General features: G+C 40.9%; 2 protein-coding genes across 7 annotated transcripts in view; one reads left to right on the forward strand and one right to left on the reverse strand.

Moving 5' to 3' along the window:
* Positions 1-8,178, forward strand: part of HPGDS (hematopoietic prostaglandin D synthase) — a 28,921-nt gene extending 20,743 nt beyond the window's left edge. For all 3 annotated transcript variants that reach the window (XM_023925824.2, XM_023925822.2, XM_023925825.2), the window contains exons 3-6: positions 1,908-2,000; positions 3,942-4,051; positions 7,081-7,179; positions 7,823-8,178. In XM_023925824.2, the coding sequence (XP_023781592.1) occupies positions 1,908-2,000; positions 3,942-4,051; positions 7,081-7,179; positions 7,823-7,987 (467 nt within the window). In that variant the 3' untranslated portion in view covers positions 7,988-8,178. The remainder of the gene's footprint in view (positions 1-1,907; positions 2,001-3,941; positions 4,052-7,080; positions 7,180-7,822) is intronic.
* Positions 8,179-10,075: 1,897 nt separating this feature from the next.
* Positions 10,076-19,741, reverse strand: part of SMARCAD1 (SNF2 related chromatin remodeling ATPase with DExD box 1) — a 42,061-nt gene continuing 32,395 nt past the window's right edge. For 2 of the 4 annotated variants that reach the window (XM_023925818.2, XM_023925821.2), the window contains exons 13-24: positions 18,425-18,484; positions 18,140-18,215; positions 17,572-17,707; positions 16,352-16,489; positions 15,950-16,045; positions 15,420-15,537; positions 15,046-15,167; positions 13,754-13,942; positions 12,764-12,882; positions 11,696-11,878; positions 10,928-11,037; positions 10,076-10,628 (exon numbers count right to left, since the gene is read on the reverse strand). In XM_023925818.2, the coding sequence (XP_023781586.2) occupies positions 10,567-10,628; positions 10,928-11,037; positions 11,696-11,878; positions 12,764-12,882; positions 13,754-13,942; positions 15,046-15,167; positions 15,420-15,537; positions 15,950-16,045; positions 16,352-16,489; positions 17,572-17,707; positions 18,140-18,215; positions 18,425-18,484 (1,409 nt within the window). In that variant the 3' untranslated portion in view covers positions 10,076-10,566. The remainder of the gene's footprint in view (positions 10,629-10,927; positions 11,038-11,695; positions 11,879-12,763; positions 12,883-13,753; positions 13,943-15,045; positions 15,168-15,419; positions 15,538-15,949; positions 16,046-16,351; positions 16,490-17,571; positions 17,708-18,139; positions 18,216-18,424; positions 18,485-19,741) is intronic. The other 2 variants (XM_023925819.2, XM_086888469.1) reach the window with 1 other exon arrangement.

Raw genomic sequence — 19,741 nt, forward strand, 5'->3', positions numbered from 1 at the left:
CTTGGGGGATATGGAGCAGGCTGCAGGCTGACCACACTGGCACATCCAGCAGTCACACCTGCTCTCATCCTCTCTACTTGTGCCGGCCTGAAATATGTGCTTTAAGCAAATATCTCTGCTGTTTTGGAGTTCAGGGCCCTCTGCACCACTAGCCCAGAGTGAAGAACCAAGGCTCTTCTCATTTTCATAGCCAGAGAACTTTCCTGGTAAACATTCAGAGGATACAATTTGTCATCTCTCAGTGATTCTCAAGGAAACAAAACATGGACCTGCCAGGGCCTTGCTGCCCTCTGGATAATAAACATACAAAGTCTTCTGTGCAACAAGTCTATTATTGCTTTAGTAACAACCAGCAGAGCCTGCTTTCTCCCTGGGGTACAGCAGCTAATGCTCATTGAACTCTCTTGCTTCGCCTATTCATCAGCTTCCAAATTCATACTGAATTCCCACTGTGCTGAAATTAAGGGAAAAAAAAGGTATCATGAGTATTGTGTTCAGATGCAAGGAAAAAAACCAAATGCACAGAGGAGTCCTGGATGTCTTGTGCAACTGCAAAATCTATGTTGCAGATCAAGATTTAACATCTAGGACCCGGTACCTAATGTGATTCACAAACCACATGCTAAACCACAAGGCAGTGCTCATCATTTATGAAGTTACCTTGCTAAACAGTTACAAATGCATAAGGTTTCATTACTATCCCCTTTCATTAAGAACTAAAAATCCTCATGGAACAGAGGTGTCATTCCAGGTGCCCTGTAAATCTTTACAGTTCTTCAGTTTTGGAAGCACTTTGCATGCTTCCAATGAATCCAATGTTCTCACTCTTCCACTACCACCTTTTTACAGCACAAGACAGTCTTAAAATGGATATAAATCTTAATTATATAAAGTATAATATGGATGAAAATTGAATACAAAGCATGTAGCTATGATCAGCACTTGCAGTCACGTACTTGGAAAGAGCATCCTTGGAAATACAGATCCCTCAGTGAAGAGCACCAGGTTCCCACAAGCAGATTCTCACTGCCCTAAACATGACTGTTTCCCCCAGATTAAGCTTTGCTCCAATGTTCCAGTTCTATTTCATATCATGCCAGGAAATTCTCCAAAACACAGAAAAACAGCAGTCCAAGTTTCCATGTAACTATGACATTAATAACAGAAAAGTAAGACTGATTTCTTATCTCAAACTCCCTTACAGATATCCACGACACCTGCTTAGTCTGTCTTTCCCTATACTTAAAATCTGGAGGCTTCTTCCCCATAACAGGCTGAATTATTTTTTTAATGCAAGCCACATCAAGTGAATTTGAGTATCTTCTTAGGATTTGTAGTTCAGTGTGAAAGATATATTTGTCTCCATGAGGACTGCCAAGTGAAATGCCTTGTCACAACCAAAGTTCTGAAATGTAGATGCTTCTCTTAATCACTGATTCTGAATTTCAGACAATAAATGAAAATTATCATGCCATCTTTGCCCAATCCCTCGCTTCATGCCCTAGCTGGATCCTGCACTATGAAATTTTCAGTAGTACTGTACTTAACCTTGGCAGCCACTTTCTGGGGAGAGAAGGAAAAACTAATACTTCCCCTGGAAATTTTCCCTATATAAAGAATTCTGTAACTATAGGAGCACATTTGGCCTCTACAACAAAATGGCAGGAAATAGGAAATGCAATGCCTAGTTTCTGTGCTATAGTTGCCTTCATGCAGTGCAATCTGATGACATCCTTACCCTTTTTTATTTGTAGTCCATGCATTTCTCCACAGAAACAGTGAAAGTGTTGAGTGCTATAACAATGCATATCCTTTGAGTGGTAAAACTACTGCTGTCACAGACTCTTACTGTTAATGGTGATGATTGAACTTTTGGTTGTTTTTTCTTTTTTACTTTCTGCTCCAAGCTATCCCATTTGGCAAACTCCCCATTCTGGAAGTAGATGGAGTTATCATTCATCAGAGCCTGGCGATAGCAAGATATCTTGCCAGAGAAGCAGGTAATGTATCTTTGATTATTTTCTTTCTCTCTTCTGTGCTAACATTTAATGCCCAGGTAAAAACACATCCACATAAAAACAGAAAAAAAGCCAACAGCTTGGCAAACCTAACCATGCAGAAGCAAACACCAGCAGGGCAAAAATGAAAGCCTGGGGTTTGGGCTGACTTCTCCAGCCAGCATGTCTTCTTCTGTCCCTGCATGACAGAAAGCACATAGCTGTGGTTTCCCTAAGGCTGCCAGGGCAGTTTCCCTAAAACTCAACTTTGACCTGCCAGGCTAACCAGAGAGATGACCAGGAAGAAGAGGTTTTGGAAGCATTAGAGATTATCACAGCAGGCAGAGAACTCTGAAGCAGATTTAGGCAACAATTCTGGGCTAGCAGAGAGATTAGAGGAGATGATGACATCACTTGCATCTTTAAATACTTACATTCTGTGGAAGTACACAACCAGTTAGATAAAATGATATGAGACTTAGTAATGCAAGTAATCAAAGAGAGTGGTCAGGCTTTGCTTTAGGTCAATGAGCTGTCTTTCAACACCATCTGCAAAATTGGTCTGGCTGAAGGCAGATGTGCCCACAGCATGTTGGACATCAGCAAATTGAAGATGGGGGCCGGGAAGCAAGTTCTGTACTACTTTTTTTTTACACTGTGAGCAAATGGCTGTAGCCTGCCTTTCAAAATAACTCCCATTTTCTAACTGAGGAAGGAAGCAGCAGTTCATAGCATTATTTTTCAAGGCACTAACACAACACATTTTCAAGTGTGTCTTGCAATACTCTGTTCCTGCCCATTTTCTACTCCTTGCAAGAGAGGAGAACGAGGAAAGCCCACCTGGTGATGCAAAACAGTGGGAAAGCCTACCTCCCACCCAAGATTCCTCTCTCCTTGGCTCCTGTCGGGAGGCTGATCTGGAGCCATGCTGTTTTTGCAGCCTGAAGTTTGGACTTTTTTGGTTGACTTGCACCAGTGACAAAGGCTTGGGATCTGGACCACTCAGACCATGCTGTGCTCTTCCCAGAATTAGTCATGCTGTCAGCTACAGCAGGAAGAGGAAAGATATCTTTTCAACTTCACAGTGAAAACTTGCTAGTTCTGCCATTAAGCCTGCATACACATCACTAATTCTTTTTAGTTAAGAAATGGCTTTTTTAGGTGCCCAACACCAACAATGCATAGCTGAAGGATCACAGGACTTGAGGCCCAAGAGGAGAGGCACAGCCCTCACCTCCAAAAGCAAAAAGTTTTAGCATGGGAGATGACTTGACAGAGGTAGGACATGCAGTTTGTGATCTGAACCTGCACAGTGATGAAAGCATAAACGCAGGTCTGTGAAGTGACAGCCGGGGAGAAAAAGTAGAGGCTTAAGAGAACTGCAGGAAAGCCAAAGAACTGCAGGGGAGAAAAGCAGATTTGTAAACAAGACAAAGTTTGCCTAAGGTCCCTGATTACAATGAAAGATTAAAAAGTAAGTGGAATGTCATGAAAAACTTCTGAACGAGGTTGAGTGGGCAGGATATAGGGAAAGAGAAACAGACTTACACAGATGCACTTTTGGAGAACATGTTGACCAAAATGCAAAGACCATGAGATGGAGAAGGATATTGAAAACTGGGATAGGTGAACATTAAAGGAAAGGAATCCGTGCAGACACTTGCTGAATGCATGGTGGAAAGCGGAGAGGATAAAGAAATGTTCAGGTTGGGGGCTCAGGTAGGGGATAGAACAACTCACTACCTTGGAAGGCCAGAAGAAGAAAAAAGCAAAGGTAAATGAGATTGCACCTGGATGCAAGGAGTCAAATCCACATTGTGAACATCAAAAAGATCTGGAGAATGTGTATTTTTATGAAAACATTCAAAGACGTTACCTTTGGGGGTATCAAAAATTCCTGCTGACGCTGTCTCTAACATCCTTTCGTATGCTTGCTTCCCACAGGTCTGGCAGGCCAGACACCTGTGGAACAGGCCTTAGCTGATGCCGTTGTGGACACCATCGATGATTTCATGACACTGTTCCCTTGGGCAGAGAAAAACCAGGACGTGAGAGTAAGCCAATCACTAAATTAAACAAAGATAGCACCTAAGCCATGCTCCTATCTGAGCATCGGCTCTGGAGACACTGATGGGTGTCAGCCACTGGGTTCATCATCTCAGCTCAGCAAAGCTGAACTTCTGGAGCTCTGTGGTTCCTCTCTTTAAGGCTGATCCCACCTCCTCCTTCACCAGGTTGTTTTCACCCTTGGTAGAAACTCTGAGGCCATTGTGAGCTGCCCCTCACTAGCTCAGCTTGAACCAAGGATGTGCTTACACCAAACTGCTCTTCAAAAGGGCAAAGGCAGGACACTTCCACCCCAGCTGGCACTGCAGAACTCCTCTCTCTTGTCGCAAGGAGCCTGTGCTCAAATCTTTCTGCCAACTCAATAAGATAAATAGCCCCATCCCATCCTTTATTGTTTCTGCATTTTGACTTCTTCTGGGTGTTCAATAAGTGTCAGTGTTCAATAACATCAGCTGCCAGGGATGACTGCTTGTCAGTCACCAGAGCAGTGTAGGACAGTGGGCACCGCTAATCAGGGCAGGTAGCACAGCCCTCACTGTGCTTTTCAGATGCCACAGCCCACACCTTGGTCCTCTGCAGTGCTTCTGACACCAGGCTATGGTGCCATGGCTATTTTAACACACAGTCACAGCCTTGTCTTATACCATTTGGAGTTCCTTTTGCCATCAGGCCAGTGCCTCTCACCAGAATCCCAAAAGCAAGCACACAGATCAGTTGCTGGGGGAAGGAAGTGATGGATGAGTTCACTCCAGCATTACAAAGGCTCTGCACAGCTCTGACTCAAGCAGATAAGCCTGACCACCCTCTTAGGGAAGCAGAGGTGTAACAACAGCTCTCACCATAAACTGCCAGTGCAGCCACCTTCCACTTATTCAAAGGCAGCATCTCAGATAATATAGGGTATCTTACTGCAGAGACCACAGAGTAAAAAATGGTGCCCTAAACTCATAAAGAAACAAAATGAAAGTGCTCTGAAATCTTGCATGGGAAAATCTGAAATTTGAAGGTTTAGTACTTAAAAGTGTGAATTTCTTATATTTCCTAGTGATTTCCTGAAGTTTCCTCTTTTGGGGAGGGTAAGTGGACTCGTGAGTTTTAATCATTTCAGAAGGGCCACACTGCTGCTGATGTGCTGGTGCAGAGGCAGCACTGCTGCCCCTCCACAGGGAAGCTCCCGTTGTAACTCCTGCGTGTGCCCCAGCTCGTACCCAAGCACTTCTCCGAAACCAGATTCGTGTCACCAGTGATTAATTTAAACAGGAAGAGCTGGCAGCCAACCCCCGTGTGCCCATCCGCACGTATGCACGCTAAGTTATGTGCTGGGGCCAAGGATGGTCGGGAATCTCACCTTGGCACTCTCCCAGCTCCTTCCTCTCTCCTCCTGGGTCCGCTGCCACCACCTTGTGGTCCAAGAGGCGTCTCACGGTCTCACCAGGCGGGATTTAAGTCAGTGACACACGCTGAAGCAAAAACACCTCTCCAGACCCGACCAGTGCTCACAGGAGTGCACACACCGGGAATGGTGAGAGGATGTTGTGCCCTCTAGCCAGTAGCAAAGAGAAATAAAAGCAGAGTAGGAGAGCAGAGCTGGAAGCTGCCCCTGGAAACTCCCTCCATGCCAGGCACAGACTTCTTCACCCCATGTTCCCCAAAACACAGCTGGCATTGCAACAGCTTGGCACCCTCTGCTGCAGAGCTCCAGGGCTCAGACAAGCAGCTTGTGCCACTCCAGAAGGGATCCTGCTTGTGCCCACCGGCTTCACAACTTGGCTGCACAGTCCTGTACTTGGGGAATTTTGTTACCATCATGATCACACAGTAGTTTGGGGTTTTCTTTGCAGGGTAAAACAGTGGGGAAGGGATGGCTTACCTAAAAGAACGGAAATACTGCAACCTGGGGCACAGATATGAGATTTCTGTACTGCAAACTCCTGGCTGATACTTGCAGTCATCTCATCCAATTACTAAGTTCTTAACAAAGCAGAAAGTTGTGTCAAATCTTTGATCACGTCTGTAGAAACACTGATTTGATTTCAGCCTGCATTTAGGTTTCTACCTCTTACATTTTCTTTTTTTATTTTCACATTAACATCAGTTAAAGCTGTAGAAATAATTCCATTCCTGTACACCAGTGCTTATTTACCCAGGCCTGAGTATGTTCCTCCAAAATTAGGCCATTCACAGTTAACTGCACAAACTGTGCCATGTGGGTTGGCACAAGAGTTTGCAGTCTTAACTGTTTCCATGCAGGTGAGAAAACCAGAAGCAGTTTTCCTCACCAAAGGAAACAGCTTAGCCCTTTTAAAAGCAGCCTTAAGACTTTTTGCTCTATGGGGAACAGCTAGCGGAGAACTACCACCACCACCACAACCTCATGCTGCAGCCACTAACATGCAAACAGTATGGCCTGAGCCTTTTGATCATCCTTTAAAAACACATTTTAGCCACCTCAAATCTCAGTGCTGTGGAGACAAAAAAGCAGAATAACATGAACATTAAAGTCCAAAGATAACCCCACCAAAAGCTTAAAACCCAAGTTCCACATCTCACACAAGATCTTTGCTGATAAGCAGAGGCAACTGAGCAGCATCTGACTGACAGCATGGAAAGACTGAGCACAAGGGATTCTGGAAATCTGAGGCTCTGCACACTAGAAAAGATAACATTCAAAAGAGCCCCCCATAATTTGCTATAAGCCATTAGGAATATATTTTGTAGCTGGATTCTTCCCAAATCGATGGCTGAGCTCCTGTCTTGCCATGGCTGGGTGTTTTTTTCTGTTAACACAGAAAAAGGAGCAGCATCATCACAGACATCATGTCACCATCAAGGAGCACTCAGGTGCTCATTAGGGAGGAACTGGCTTTAAGTCATGGCTCAGGAAGCCACAAATGCCATGTCTTGGTACCTGACCCTAATCTTTTTCATATGTCATCTTTCTTTTTCATAAATAATAAAACCCTCAAAAATTCAGTTTTGCTGACTGCTGTGCATCTCTGTGTGTTTCTTCCACCAGAAAAAAGCATTTGATGATATCCTCACCAACAAAGCACCTGAGCTGCTGAAAGATTTGGATACTTTCTTAGGGGATAAGAAGTGGCTGGTAGGGAATTCTGTAAGTATAATTTTTGTTTCTCCCATTCCCACCAGGTTGCCAGAAAAATTAAATAATGGACTATTGCTGCATTTCTGCGTTTCATGTCAGGCCATGAAGCAACTCTCCCCACACTTTTAACCCTTTGGTCTTACCAACACACAACTGGTCACTCAACTGCAAAGTGAAAATTGCTTTCCACAATATTAGAAAATTGAGGCAAACCAGGACTAGGATCTGTGTTTTCTAAAGCAGTTCATAAGTATGTTGACACAAAACATTTTAAATGCCTTTGCACCTGTGAACACAAATTCATGACTACACAGGACCCTGTTTATCATCACTGACTTGTTTATAAGGCAATGCAAAAAAAAACATTTTATAAAAACATAGTACTTTACCCCAACATGTTTTCTGAATCACAGTTTCAGCAGGAAAGACTAAGATTGTAACACAACTAATATTTGTAGCCACGACTTTATTTTAACCAATATTTACTGAAGTCAAGCCTTGCAATTGCAACCCAGTCCAGTCAAAATGGGCTTAAAAAAACCCCAACCCCAGAATGAAAATTTATAAATTTACAATTTTTTGAGAATATTAGTAGTCCTGGCTTCTGAGATTACTAACTAAAATCTACTGCTTTCTGTCCCATTTCCACTAGGTAACGTGGGCCGATTTCTACTGGGATGTGTGCAGTACGACACTTCTGTCCTGTAAATCTGACCTGGCAGACAAATACCCCAGGCTTTTGGCTCTCAGGGAGAGAGTGCAAGCACTTCCAGCTATTGCAGCCTGGATCCAGAAAAGGCCAAAGAGTGTAATGTAGATCAGCTGCTCAGAAAAACAAATGCTTGTTTAGTTTTCAATATGACAAGCATCCTAAGTTATTAACTCCTGAATCAATTACATTAACTTCAGATGGCTATGCTGGATCAAATCAAAATCTACCACTTGTATCCACTTGCAAGAAAATCTAAAACACTGATTTAGTAGAGTAATAAACACTGATTCACTGAAGTGTGGTTTCAATCACATTCCCCCTCTACTAACACAGTGCTTGATCAAACCAATTAATGTTCTGAGCACTCAAAGGGAGAAAAGGTGAATATGCCTTTCCAGAGAGGTGCAATCTCAGTAACATTTTGCCTACTGCAGGCATTCAAGCCAGAGGAAAGCAAGTTAAATGGAGAGGGCAAATGTTTGGGACACTAAGCCAAAACAAACAAACAAACAAACACAAAAAAAAAGAAGACCCACTTAGTCAATAAAATTCAAAGGCCTGAAAAAAAGTGCCTGAGAAGCTTGAGGTTTATGCTGTGCTTCTGAAGAAAACAAAAACTTCCAAAACAAGCCAAAAAGCAGTTGCCCAGCTGAGCTGGTACCCACACCTCCACCAGTTCTCCATAAATGCACCAGCTGCAAAAACATTCAACAGCACAGTATCTATGCCAGTAAGGAGGAGACACAAGCTGGGGGTTGGTGGTGGCAACCAGGTTTAGAACAAATGAAGGGTCTGCTTTTCCAGTACTGGAGAAAAGGCAGGTGGAAATCCTGGCCATGTGGACAGCTGTGGATGAAAGTGGTTTACACAAACTCAAGGGGAGACAAGTGCTTGTGAGAGGTCTCCATTGTATGGTGTAAGCAGATAAACCACAACAAACTTGGGCAACACTGTGCTGGAAATTGCCACTGTTGGGACAGCATTTCCCTTCACATTTACTTTCCCCTCCCACCTCAAGTATTATTTCACTGAATCATGAGTGACACCAAACCACCCCTAAGAGAACCAAGTCAAATACTGTCAGAACAGAAAGAAACAAGCTTTACTAATTCCCATCTTCACCTGCTTTGCAACTCCTTGCATGCTTTGCTGTGGCTCTTCAATTTTCCCTTCTTTAGATCCCAAAACTCCTCTTCAGCAACTGACTTCAGAGAGAGAATGGCTTTTTTTTTTTTTTTTTTTTTTTTTCCTTGTACTTCTTTCCCAATAAGAAAAACTGAGCCACAGAATAGCTGAAGGCACCTCTGGAGGTCATTTGGTCAAAGCCCCTGCTCAGACAGGGCCACCTAGAGCCAGCAGACAGGACTGCATCCAGTTAGCTTCTGGTTACCTCCAAGGATGGCAGCCCTGCATTCTCTTGAGACCCCCAGCTGAAAAGAGTAGAAACAGTGAGCTTCACAGCACCTAAGGACAGATACTGACCCCAGGGGTAACCACTGCTCCTCCAGACTACATTAGCTGATCCTGTACACATCCACAACACCACACAGCCCACCCAGAAGGGCAGGGATCTTGTTTCAATCCACATTTGAACCAAGCAGGTGAGAACATGCAGGTACAATGGGATAAGAGTTGGGCTAGCATCATGCTCAGCAGAAACACAAAACCTAACCAGCTGTAGCGTTAAACACCTGTAGCTCTCTGTTCAATCCATCTATTTAGTCCAGCAGAACCAGTGAAATTAAAAAAGTATAGAAAACTGATTCTTATCCTATCCCTTCTCAAACAATACAGTGCATCTTCACCTTATTTCAGCTGTGCACTTTGGAATAGACAGCACAGCCACAGAACATTTCTAGAAAAAGCTGAACAGTTTAGTCCACACCTGGAAAACAAGTTTTGGAAAAGCTTTAACTTGCCACCCATTTTGAATTTGCAGAAATCATGTACAGTTGACTGGAATACCAACAGACTTGACCAAACCATTTGTCAGGAGTTCTGCTTTTACAATCAATATTCTCACACCATTGTAATTAGAGTATAATGACACACTGGTAATTAATTTCTCCTGGACAAAGCCAAGTCAGTTCGATTGGAACATTCCAGCTGGTTTGAGAGCTGCCTAATTGATTTGTAACATGCACATTATCATCCTCTCACCTGCTCCAAACCACTGCAAGCACGAAAACATTCTGTCAGTCTATGGAATTTTATTGGAACAAGTTGATACAAAACCAGTATGGAACATCAAATGAACCAAAACAACCGGAAACAGACTCGAGCATTGTCAAATAAGGCACATATAAAAAAATCTACACGCGGAATCCAGTGAAACAGACAGTTTATATATATATATATATTTGGAGGTAGAAATAATTACAAAAATACTGACAAATCTTAAGCAGTAGCAGATTTGTTAAAACAATTACTACTTAGGTCCCCATTTTCAAAAGTAATCTGTAAAACCTTTATTCAGCATCTGAGGTTGGCACATTTGGGCCATTTATGCTTTTAAGCATCAAAAAAATGATACTGGTGTTAAAAATTTTTAATACCATGAGCAATACAATAAAGAAACTACAAAAAGTTATAAACATTCATAAAACTCCTGGTCAACAGTAATGAAAGAGTCCTTGGGGTACATCATCACCTTTCTTCCTTGAATTTCACAACATATTTACATTTTAGAGACCCAATGAAGCTTTTAATAGCGTGGCTATATCTGCTGGAATGGTTCCTTCTTCTCCTGAGGAATAAAGACAAGCATTAGTACAGCTTAAAATATTTCACATAAACAGATAAAAGCCTGCATCCCCTAAACAGTAAAAAAATTCTCTGCTTGTAGGTCACTGATTTTTGGCTCAGATACAGAGGGCATTTCCTGTGAAATCAAAGAACAGCCAGCAAAAATACATCTTTCTAGTTTAGCATAAAAACTCCCAAACAACAAAAGACTTGTCTGCATCAAGAACCTTCTTTTTTTCAGAGTAACATACTGCAGCTTCAGCTTACTTAAATGGACATCATTATGTGCAAGACACATACCTGATTCTGCTGCAGTCATATCTTGTTCTAACTTCAGTTTCTGTTGGCTGATTTTGAGCATGGTTTCTTCAATAGTCCCCTTACTGATAAGTTTTATGACTTGTACTTCTCTGAAAAAGACAAGAAAAAATATCCATTTTCCTAGTTTGGATCAGTGCAAAAGGGCAGGATGCTATGCCTTGGCTCAGCTGGCTGGGGTTTAAAACAAGGATGAGGAAATAAATGAGAGGGCAATACAAAGAGCTTCTAGACTTTTTTTCTGGAACAACTGTGCTCTGCATTGCCAGAAAACATGTTTTCTCCTGCGGTCCCAGCCACTCCAGATGTCTGGACAGTCAAAAATCTCCATTAATATAAATAAGTTCCCCCAAATTTCATTTTACTGTTGAATACAGTTGAAATTACACACATTCCATAGTTTCACTCTTTCTGACAGGGCGGCACTTAAAAGCTTAGAAGTCTCCTGAAGAGAACAAACAGCTTGGCCAGACAGTCCCAAAGACTTCAGATTTGCCTTGGGATAGTTCCTAGCACCAGAAATTTGAGAGTTATAATGAACTAGAAAAAGGAGGAAAGTGTAAATAAAGGTTTGTTCTGCCAGCAACAAGGACTAAGACAATTACAGTTCCTAGCTCCCACACAACCCACAGCTGCTCTACTCAAGTCTCTGCTTAAAACTTATAATCATAGATCCTGTTGTCCTTTTAGCATCCTTTGAGAGCTCACCTCCAAGAAAACCCAAGCAGTATAATTAAAAGAAAGTCTTACCGTGTCTGACCTACTCTGTGGCACCGGTCTTCTGCCTGCTTATCGTTGTAAGGGTTGCAGTCAATGTCATGAAGGATAACAACATTGGCCGAGGTCAGATTAATGCCCAAGCCACCAGCTTTGGTGGACAGAAGGAATACAAATATACCCATATCAGTATTGAACTCGTCTATCAGATGTATCCTGCAGAAGACAAGACACCGTGCATCAGACCTTAGAACACATTGGCTCCAGAGTTGAACGTGCAAGTAGGGATGATCTTCTGGAAGAGAGGACAGCGGCACTGCTGTCCGAAGTACAGATGTTATATGGCAGGAAAAAGGTTACCGACAGTCCTCTGCAGGGACCAGAGACACATACTGAGTGACAGATGGATAGCAAAGAGTCAAAACAGGCTTAGAAAAAGATTTTTGATGATCACAGAACACAAAGAGTCAGTTGGAGGACAATGGAAGACTAAAACACATGAAACAAATGGGAAGGCAGGGGATGAATTACGCTTCAAGACAATCTTCTGTACTAACTGCACATGCAAGGGCAGAAACAGACAGCAGCTCTATGTGGGAAGCAACACCACAGCAAGAATGACAGCACTTTGAAATGAAGGAAAAAGCATTCAAAAAAATTCCTCAGAAGTTCTTGAGACAGAAAACCAGCTCTGCTCAAACACAAGAAAAGCACTGCAACATATTCAGCTGCAGGGACAGACAGAATGGTTTGTCCTAGAGAAACAAAGGGGTGTATCTGCCTACTGTAAAAGAGATACATGCTATTTCCAAGGAGTAGTTACAGGTGTTATGACATGCAATCAAACACACCAGGAACTGCTGAAGATATACATTTTTAATTTCCATGGCTAAGACTGTAACCCCACCATCTAAAACATCTTTCAACCTCACCCTTACTAAGGTGATCTGAAACTCAACATTAAACACCTTCTGTGGTCAATGTCCAGTGAGCACAGACTTCTACACATTGGAAAAAACAAAGGTAAGGGTCTGAAGTCACCTCCCCCCTCTCCAACACATTCACCTTCTCTCTCTCTCATTTTTGGCAAGAGTCACATACCGCTCAGAAATCTGCGTTTTTCCATCCAGCCTAATGTATCTATGTTGCCAGTGTTTTAGGAAAACTTCCAAGATGTCCAGCATCATAGTGAACTGGCTAAACAACACAACTCTGTCACCCTGGGAAAGACAAAGCAAAACAAAAATTCTGAAACATGTCAACTATGAACTACAAAAATTCTTTATTGATGTCAATTATGATTTTACTTTCACAGAATCCTTGTTTTCCAAAATAAAAGACTTAAGCTGAAAATCATCCAGTCAGGATTGACTTTCAGAGAAGATTCCATATCCAGCAGTTTCGCTGCATTAACTCACTGTCTGTCATTGCAGTAATATTTTAATTACTTTGTGCTTAGGTGGCTCAAACAAATCACAAATCAAATGCATAAATGACAGATTACTTCCTCCATAAACATCAAAACACTTTCATTCAAAACTTAAATTTAAATATTTAATGTCATAAAGAGAGTAGCCCTATTTTGTTTGAAATAGATCCACAGCACCCACCTATGCAAATTCAGGATACTCTGAAGAATTATGGCACATGCTTATTTGCAAAATAAACTGTTTGAAGTTCAGGGCAGGACTTCAAGCAGGACCTCTTCTTACCTTTCCACTGGCTTAACACACACATGATTATTCTAATGTAATACAGTCTTATTCTATTGCCAAGAGAATGTCCAAGTCCAGGAGGCATCAAAATTATGCAAGACCCCATATATTCTTAGAATACTTAACTTGGGATGAATACTCTGAAACTTGGAAAACTGGGAAAATTTATTTCAGCTGTCTCTAGAGAGATGTGCATACTCAGGGCTACACATTAAAAGCTGCAAGAGTTGCTTTGCAATTCTGCACATGCACTAAATTACATTGTAAAACTCCACAGCAAAGCAACAGGGTTGCACACAGAGCTGGCAGATAATAATTTAACCAGTTATTTAGAGCCACTCTCCAGACAGGAAAAAGCTTCAGACATCTGTAATACCTTCTCTTTAAGGTCGGACAGAACGTGTTCCAGTGCTCTAAACTTTCCAGAATCCAGGATCTGATCCATGTCCAACATGAAGTCATTGATGTGAGAATATTGCCTACAAAGCACATGCAGCTCAAAATCTGTCATTACTGTCATATCTTCAAAGATAAGGTCAGGGTTAGCATCACGATGTGTGGGTTCCTGTTAGCAAAAATAAAGGGAAATAATGCATAACACACAATTTCACCAGAGAATTAAAAGCAAAGCCACCACACAGTAACATCCATAATCTCCGAAAGAAAGAACTAACACACCTAGACATGAACAAATGCTAGAGCATGGCTCATGCAAGCAACAAAAGATGAACTCTCTTTTATAGGAGAGGATAATTACTTCACAGTTTAGCTCTAATAAGCACTTGTACTGGCAAAAACTTAAGGAGATGCTCAACCTTCATAGCAATTACCTACTTCACATCAAACCCTATGACCTTTTACAACTTTATGAGACCTCTTCCCCTGAAGACACACTCCCTTAAAAGTGAGGTCAAATCCTTGGATAGATGGTAGAAGACATAGAAAGCCCAGCCCAAGATGTAGGGTGGGTAGAGGGGTGTCATGCCTGGATGAAAGAGGAAAAGAAAGTGACATCTGGAGAGTACAATGGTATGGGAATAATAAGGGACAAAAATCCTTCATAAACCAATGAGTCACTTCTTGCTTCCCACCAGCCTTGTCTGGCTTCACTTTAAAAAAAAAACCTGAAGAATATTTAAAGCCAGCTCCAACTTTTTTTAGAGCACCTGCTGTACATGAAGATTTGTATTTTTTTCTATTTTAGAAATAATCAACAATTTTCTCCAAGCTCCACAGGCATTAATGTCATACAAATTTAAAAAAAAAATAAAAATCCTTAACAGATCAACACCTATGTCTTCCCTATTTCAGTTCTGCACTACTCAGTTCTTGCTACTCAGAAAGCTACTGAACTCAAGTGCCCATCTAAGATTTTTTCCACAAACATTTTGGCTTTAAATCCAGGGGAGGAGGGAAGAGGTGCTAAGGGGGAGCCTATGAAAAGGAGTCCCACAACTGTTCCCTCCATTCTAATGATACAGAAATCAGTGTTAAATACCTACGGAGCTTGATCAGAGCACTGGATAGATGCAGAGGAATAAAAAGCAGCAACAGTGAATTAAGTTTGGCAAAGATACATTTTTGACCAGGAGTCTGACAACAAAACAAACAAGTCTGCATTAGAAATTCTGAGAAATGAAGGACTGCTTCTGAATCCCATCCCCTTACCTTGAGCATGAGGGTGGACATCGTCCTGAGCTTTTCATTTGTGTAATATTGACGATGCAAAAGAGGGTGATTGGCCATTTTTCTAAGTTGCATCATTGCATTCCCCATATCGGAGTTTTTCTCTGTAAACAAAGAAGGCATCTTTGTACAACTACTGAAAAGAAACATCTGAAACAGCTTTATCTCTCAGCAGACCTTTGTTTGCAAGAGCTCAGTTTGAAAATTCACCTATTACCTAAACTTCAAAAAGTTCATAGAAGGGATACAGACAGTTTATGAGCATTACCCATTTCTACAAAGCAAAGACTGTAGTCACATTCATATGTCTAAGCATGAAAAAATACCCACCAAAAGGAAACAAGGCCCTTACATACCATTACTGTTAATAGTTTTCTTGAGTTTGTTTAAGAGAGCCAAGTAGAGTTGTTCCTGTTTCTCTGACATGGCACACAGTTCAATGAGATCTTTTTTGGGAGGTAGTTGTTTAAGGACCTGACAAAATAAAATGATACCAGATAAAACCTGTACTGTTGTGGACCACCAGTAATTCTGCACTGTCTTATAGATGTTATGATACTCTGTTCATTCTCCTCATCCTGGTTCATTTCACTGCTTATAACTTCACTAACTCAGCTCTTGACCTGGATTATAAATCAACCTCCCCATCAACTAACATGTTACTGTTACTGCACACTCCAGATGATATATTATATGCAATACGTGGGATCCACTCCCCTGCTAATCAGTGTTACCCCCTTCAGAACACTGACCACTGAAGTCTGCAAGTGCCCATTAATGTTTTTTAAGATCAGTAAGTAATTTTGCCTCATATTATAGTGTTAGTCTCAGAGATTATGAGGCTTTTTGGTAACACAAACCCATCATTTTAATGATAAAATGTTACCTCATCTTTTACTCTTCTCAAGATGAATGGTTTTATTATCTGTTTTGCATGTGCAATTCTCTCCTTCTCATATATACTTTGTTCTTCAGCACTCTTCTAAGGAAAACATTGAAAGAATTCAATTACACTGTGAAGCTTTCAGCTGTTAACACCACCACCTTCTCTAAATTGATGAAAACCCCAGCCAAAACAGACATACTTGACCTAACCATTAGTATTCTAAGATATCCTGTTACAGCATCTTTTAATTTAAAATGTTTACTCAGTTGTTTCATTTTATAGATTTTCATAATCACACTACCTGTTTCATAAGATACCAATAAAACAGAAGTTATGCAGCAATAGCAATCTTCTAGCAAAAAGAAAGAAGTTACTTTCAAGAAGAGAATTCATGGTACTCACTGTTTTTGAAGAGAACATCCTTCGAATTTCACTTGTGCTACTGCTGAACATATGGGGCATGACAAAATTCAAGAGGGACATCAATTCCAACAGATTATTTTGAACTGGAGTCCCTGTTAGCAGCAAGCGATTCTTGGCCTGTTTGTCCAAAGTGGAAAGAGCAATGAGAAACATTTGTCAAACAAGCTAAAAAATATTATTGGCAAAAAAACCACAGCTATGGAGAAGTGAGAAAATGAGCTTGGTTTAAATTACAACTATTTAAACTTAATACATATTTGGAACTCATGGAATAATTTCCTTGTTAACTCAACAAAATTGTTTACAGATCTGTGGGGAACTGTGCACCAATTTAAGACAATTGAAAAAACATTCCTGGATCTATTAGGCTTCTTGATTGTTCTATTTGGGCTTTGTTTTGGCTGTTGTTGGTGGTGGGTTTTGTGGTTTGTTTTTGGTGTATTTGTTTGGGTTTTTTGTTTTGGTTTGTTTTTTTGTTGTTGTTTGGGGTATTTTTTCTTCCTCCTGATGACTGTGTTCATTGCTGCTCCCACATTAATTTCTCTAATGTAATACCGTACTTAAGCACAAGTTTTGAATTGCAAGCACAATCAAGTTTTATTGCTTAAAGATCAGCTTTTTTAAAAGGCTATGGATGAAAACACAATCTTGAAAAATAAGTTGCAGTAAGTGCTCTTAAGTTTATTATTATTGTACAAATACTACAGCACTAGATCATAATATTCAGAGAAAGAACTGTATTCAAATCTTTTTCAGAAACGCTGCTTACTCAGGCTGCAAACCACAAGAGAAAATAATTTCAAGCTGGCTCTTTTTACACAATCCTATCAGAGCAGGTCCTTAAATACTACAAGGTTTCAGCACAAGTAATCAGAATGGCATCTTTAAAATCTTTGCTACTACGGGATATAACTGGGAACTTGCTTAATACTGAAACTCAAGCACTAGCATCATTGTAACGACGGTACAGGAAATTTATTATGTTGCTTTGGGAGGCTACCTCCCTGAAAGAGACCACTGTGCAGGATCCACTCCTTACACCACACCAACACTCAAGGCCACTTGCATACTGTAGTTTCTCTAAAGTAATGTGTATGTGAACTTTGCAGTTAATATTCCATTTTCCTCCTGCTTGTAACTACAAAACAGAAAAGCCAGGAGCTTTTCCCCTCTAACCCAGCAATAACTAAACCTCTTACATTAATTGTCATGAGGTGCTGGTAGCGGACAGAGCTCATGTTCTTGAGCATATGACCTTCATCAAAAATTGCATAGTTAAGCTTCAGCCTGCGGAACAGTCCTCGATCTTCTGAGCTGCTGATTGCAGAGTTGTATCTGTCAGAGACAAATATCACTTGCACTTAGTCTCTCTCTGAAAATGAATGTACTGTTATCACAATCAAATTAAATTTGTTACCATTGTTAAGTTATGGAGAAGGTACATGAGATGAGGGGCAGTAAAACTGTCTGGAAGTAACCAACCATAACACAGTTTATTACTGGCAAATTATTTCAGTTTACTTGATGAGCCAATGCTCTCAGTAACACTTCCTAAAAATCTGCTGAAATATGTTACAATGTAATATCCATAATATACATGCTGACAGACATACCTAAAATACCTGTGACACAGTATCTCTTCCACACATAAAACCCTAGTTAACCACTGTCTGAAACCCAACTCCTAAAATTTTCTGGTTTCTTGTACCACTAGAGGTCAGCAGGATCTCACTAAAGCTCACTGTTTGTGGTCCTAACTGTACTTACGTAGTCACAATCACATTGAAATCAACGACTTTATTATGAATGTCCACCCTGAGATGTTTCCTATCTTCTTGGGATCCTAAAGAAGGACAAAACATAAAATAAGTACAATCACATATATTTATATACATGTAACAATTAAAGACACCACAGAGAAATCACTCATCAATAAATCTGTGCCTTAAACAACTGTCTTAAAACAACACTGCCATGACCAAATCATCTTTTCTTACACTGGCCATGCAAGCAACCATATTAATGGATTCCTTTTTCAACTAGATTCCTCACCATAGTAAAAGAGGACATTCAGTTCAGGACACCACAGATGAACTTCTCTTATCCAGTTATCTGTGAGACAAGATTAAAAGAAAACCCAAGTCATTTATACTTTATTATGTCTTCCTGTTTCACACCTCAGCATCAAACTGAACTTCTGATTTTAATGCAAATCCCTTTAAATTCTCCTGAAGGTTAGGAAACATCTGTCTTAAAACTGGAAAACTGATATGTAAGAAACTGAACCAACCCAAAATTGCTTCTAGTAAAAGCCAGTAAACTTTAAAAACCAGTAAACAGTAAAAACTTTAAAGTCCTGCAGGAACAGGCCCTGCACGGTCTGTAGCCACTGTGTGAAATAAATACAATGTGTATCTTTGCAGTTTGGTTTCTTCCCTAGACAGTTAAATCCCCAGAAAGCAAATCACTTCATCTGTCAGAACTTGTCTGCAGAAGTATGTCACCAGGAGAGACAGTGCCTCTGGGGGCAGGCAGAGGCCTGACATCCTGGCTGCACAGCTCCAGGTGTGCAGCAGCACCATGGCCACAGGCAACACTGCTGTGCCCAAGGGGAAGCTGCTGCCGGAGAGTCAACACAAGTGCTGACCCCAAACCACAGCACAAGGGGACTCTGCTGAATGCCACTGGGGAAGGGGCTGGACCCAGATCAGTGATGAGGAGACACCTCTGGCAAAGTGTCAGGAAAGCTGCCAGCAGACTGCACTGCCCAGGCAATGCCAATCTGTCTCTACAATTTGGATCCAAGACTGACTTCATAAAAGCACCTTTGTTCATATTCTTACAAACACCTCAGGTTTTAATGGAGTTTGAAAGCACACTAAAAATGACGATTTTAAACCTAAGTTGAACAACTGGAAACTTTTCTGACACATCAAGAGAAGTTTCTGAAGCCAAATTAAGTATTTTATATTAAAAGCAGTATTTACTTTTTAAATTCAACTTGTTACTTTCCCTTGTCATTCAACAAATCCAAATTTAAGTTCATCAAGAACCATCTTCTGCTCAACCTCATCAGCTTTGCTGACAGTTCACCATACTCTTTCCAATTTCAACTGAGGCCATAAAACAATCAGAACACACAAGTAAAAGACAGTTAGCCTCATCATTTTAGGACTGTCATCTGCTTTGACAGATGCTGTGCAGTAAAGAGGAAAAAAGACAGTGAGTGTTTAAAATGCCATGAAACCTAACCCTAAGCACAGCCTGAAGACTAGGAGGTTCAGCCAATAGTCAATAAGTAAAAAAGACTATGCTACACAGGTTCAGATTGTAACAAGCAGCTTCATTTTTTTCAAAGGAGACAGATAA

The sequence above is a fragment of the Cyanistes caeruleus genome, chromosome 5, assembly GCF_971803275.1.
Source record: "Cyanistes caeruleus chromosome 5, bCyaCae1.hap1.1, whole genome shotgun sequence".
In the NCBI taxonomy this organism is placed as follows: Eukaryota; Metazoa; Chordata; class Aves; order Passeriformes; family Paridae; genus Cyanistes; species Cyanistes caeruleus.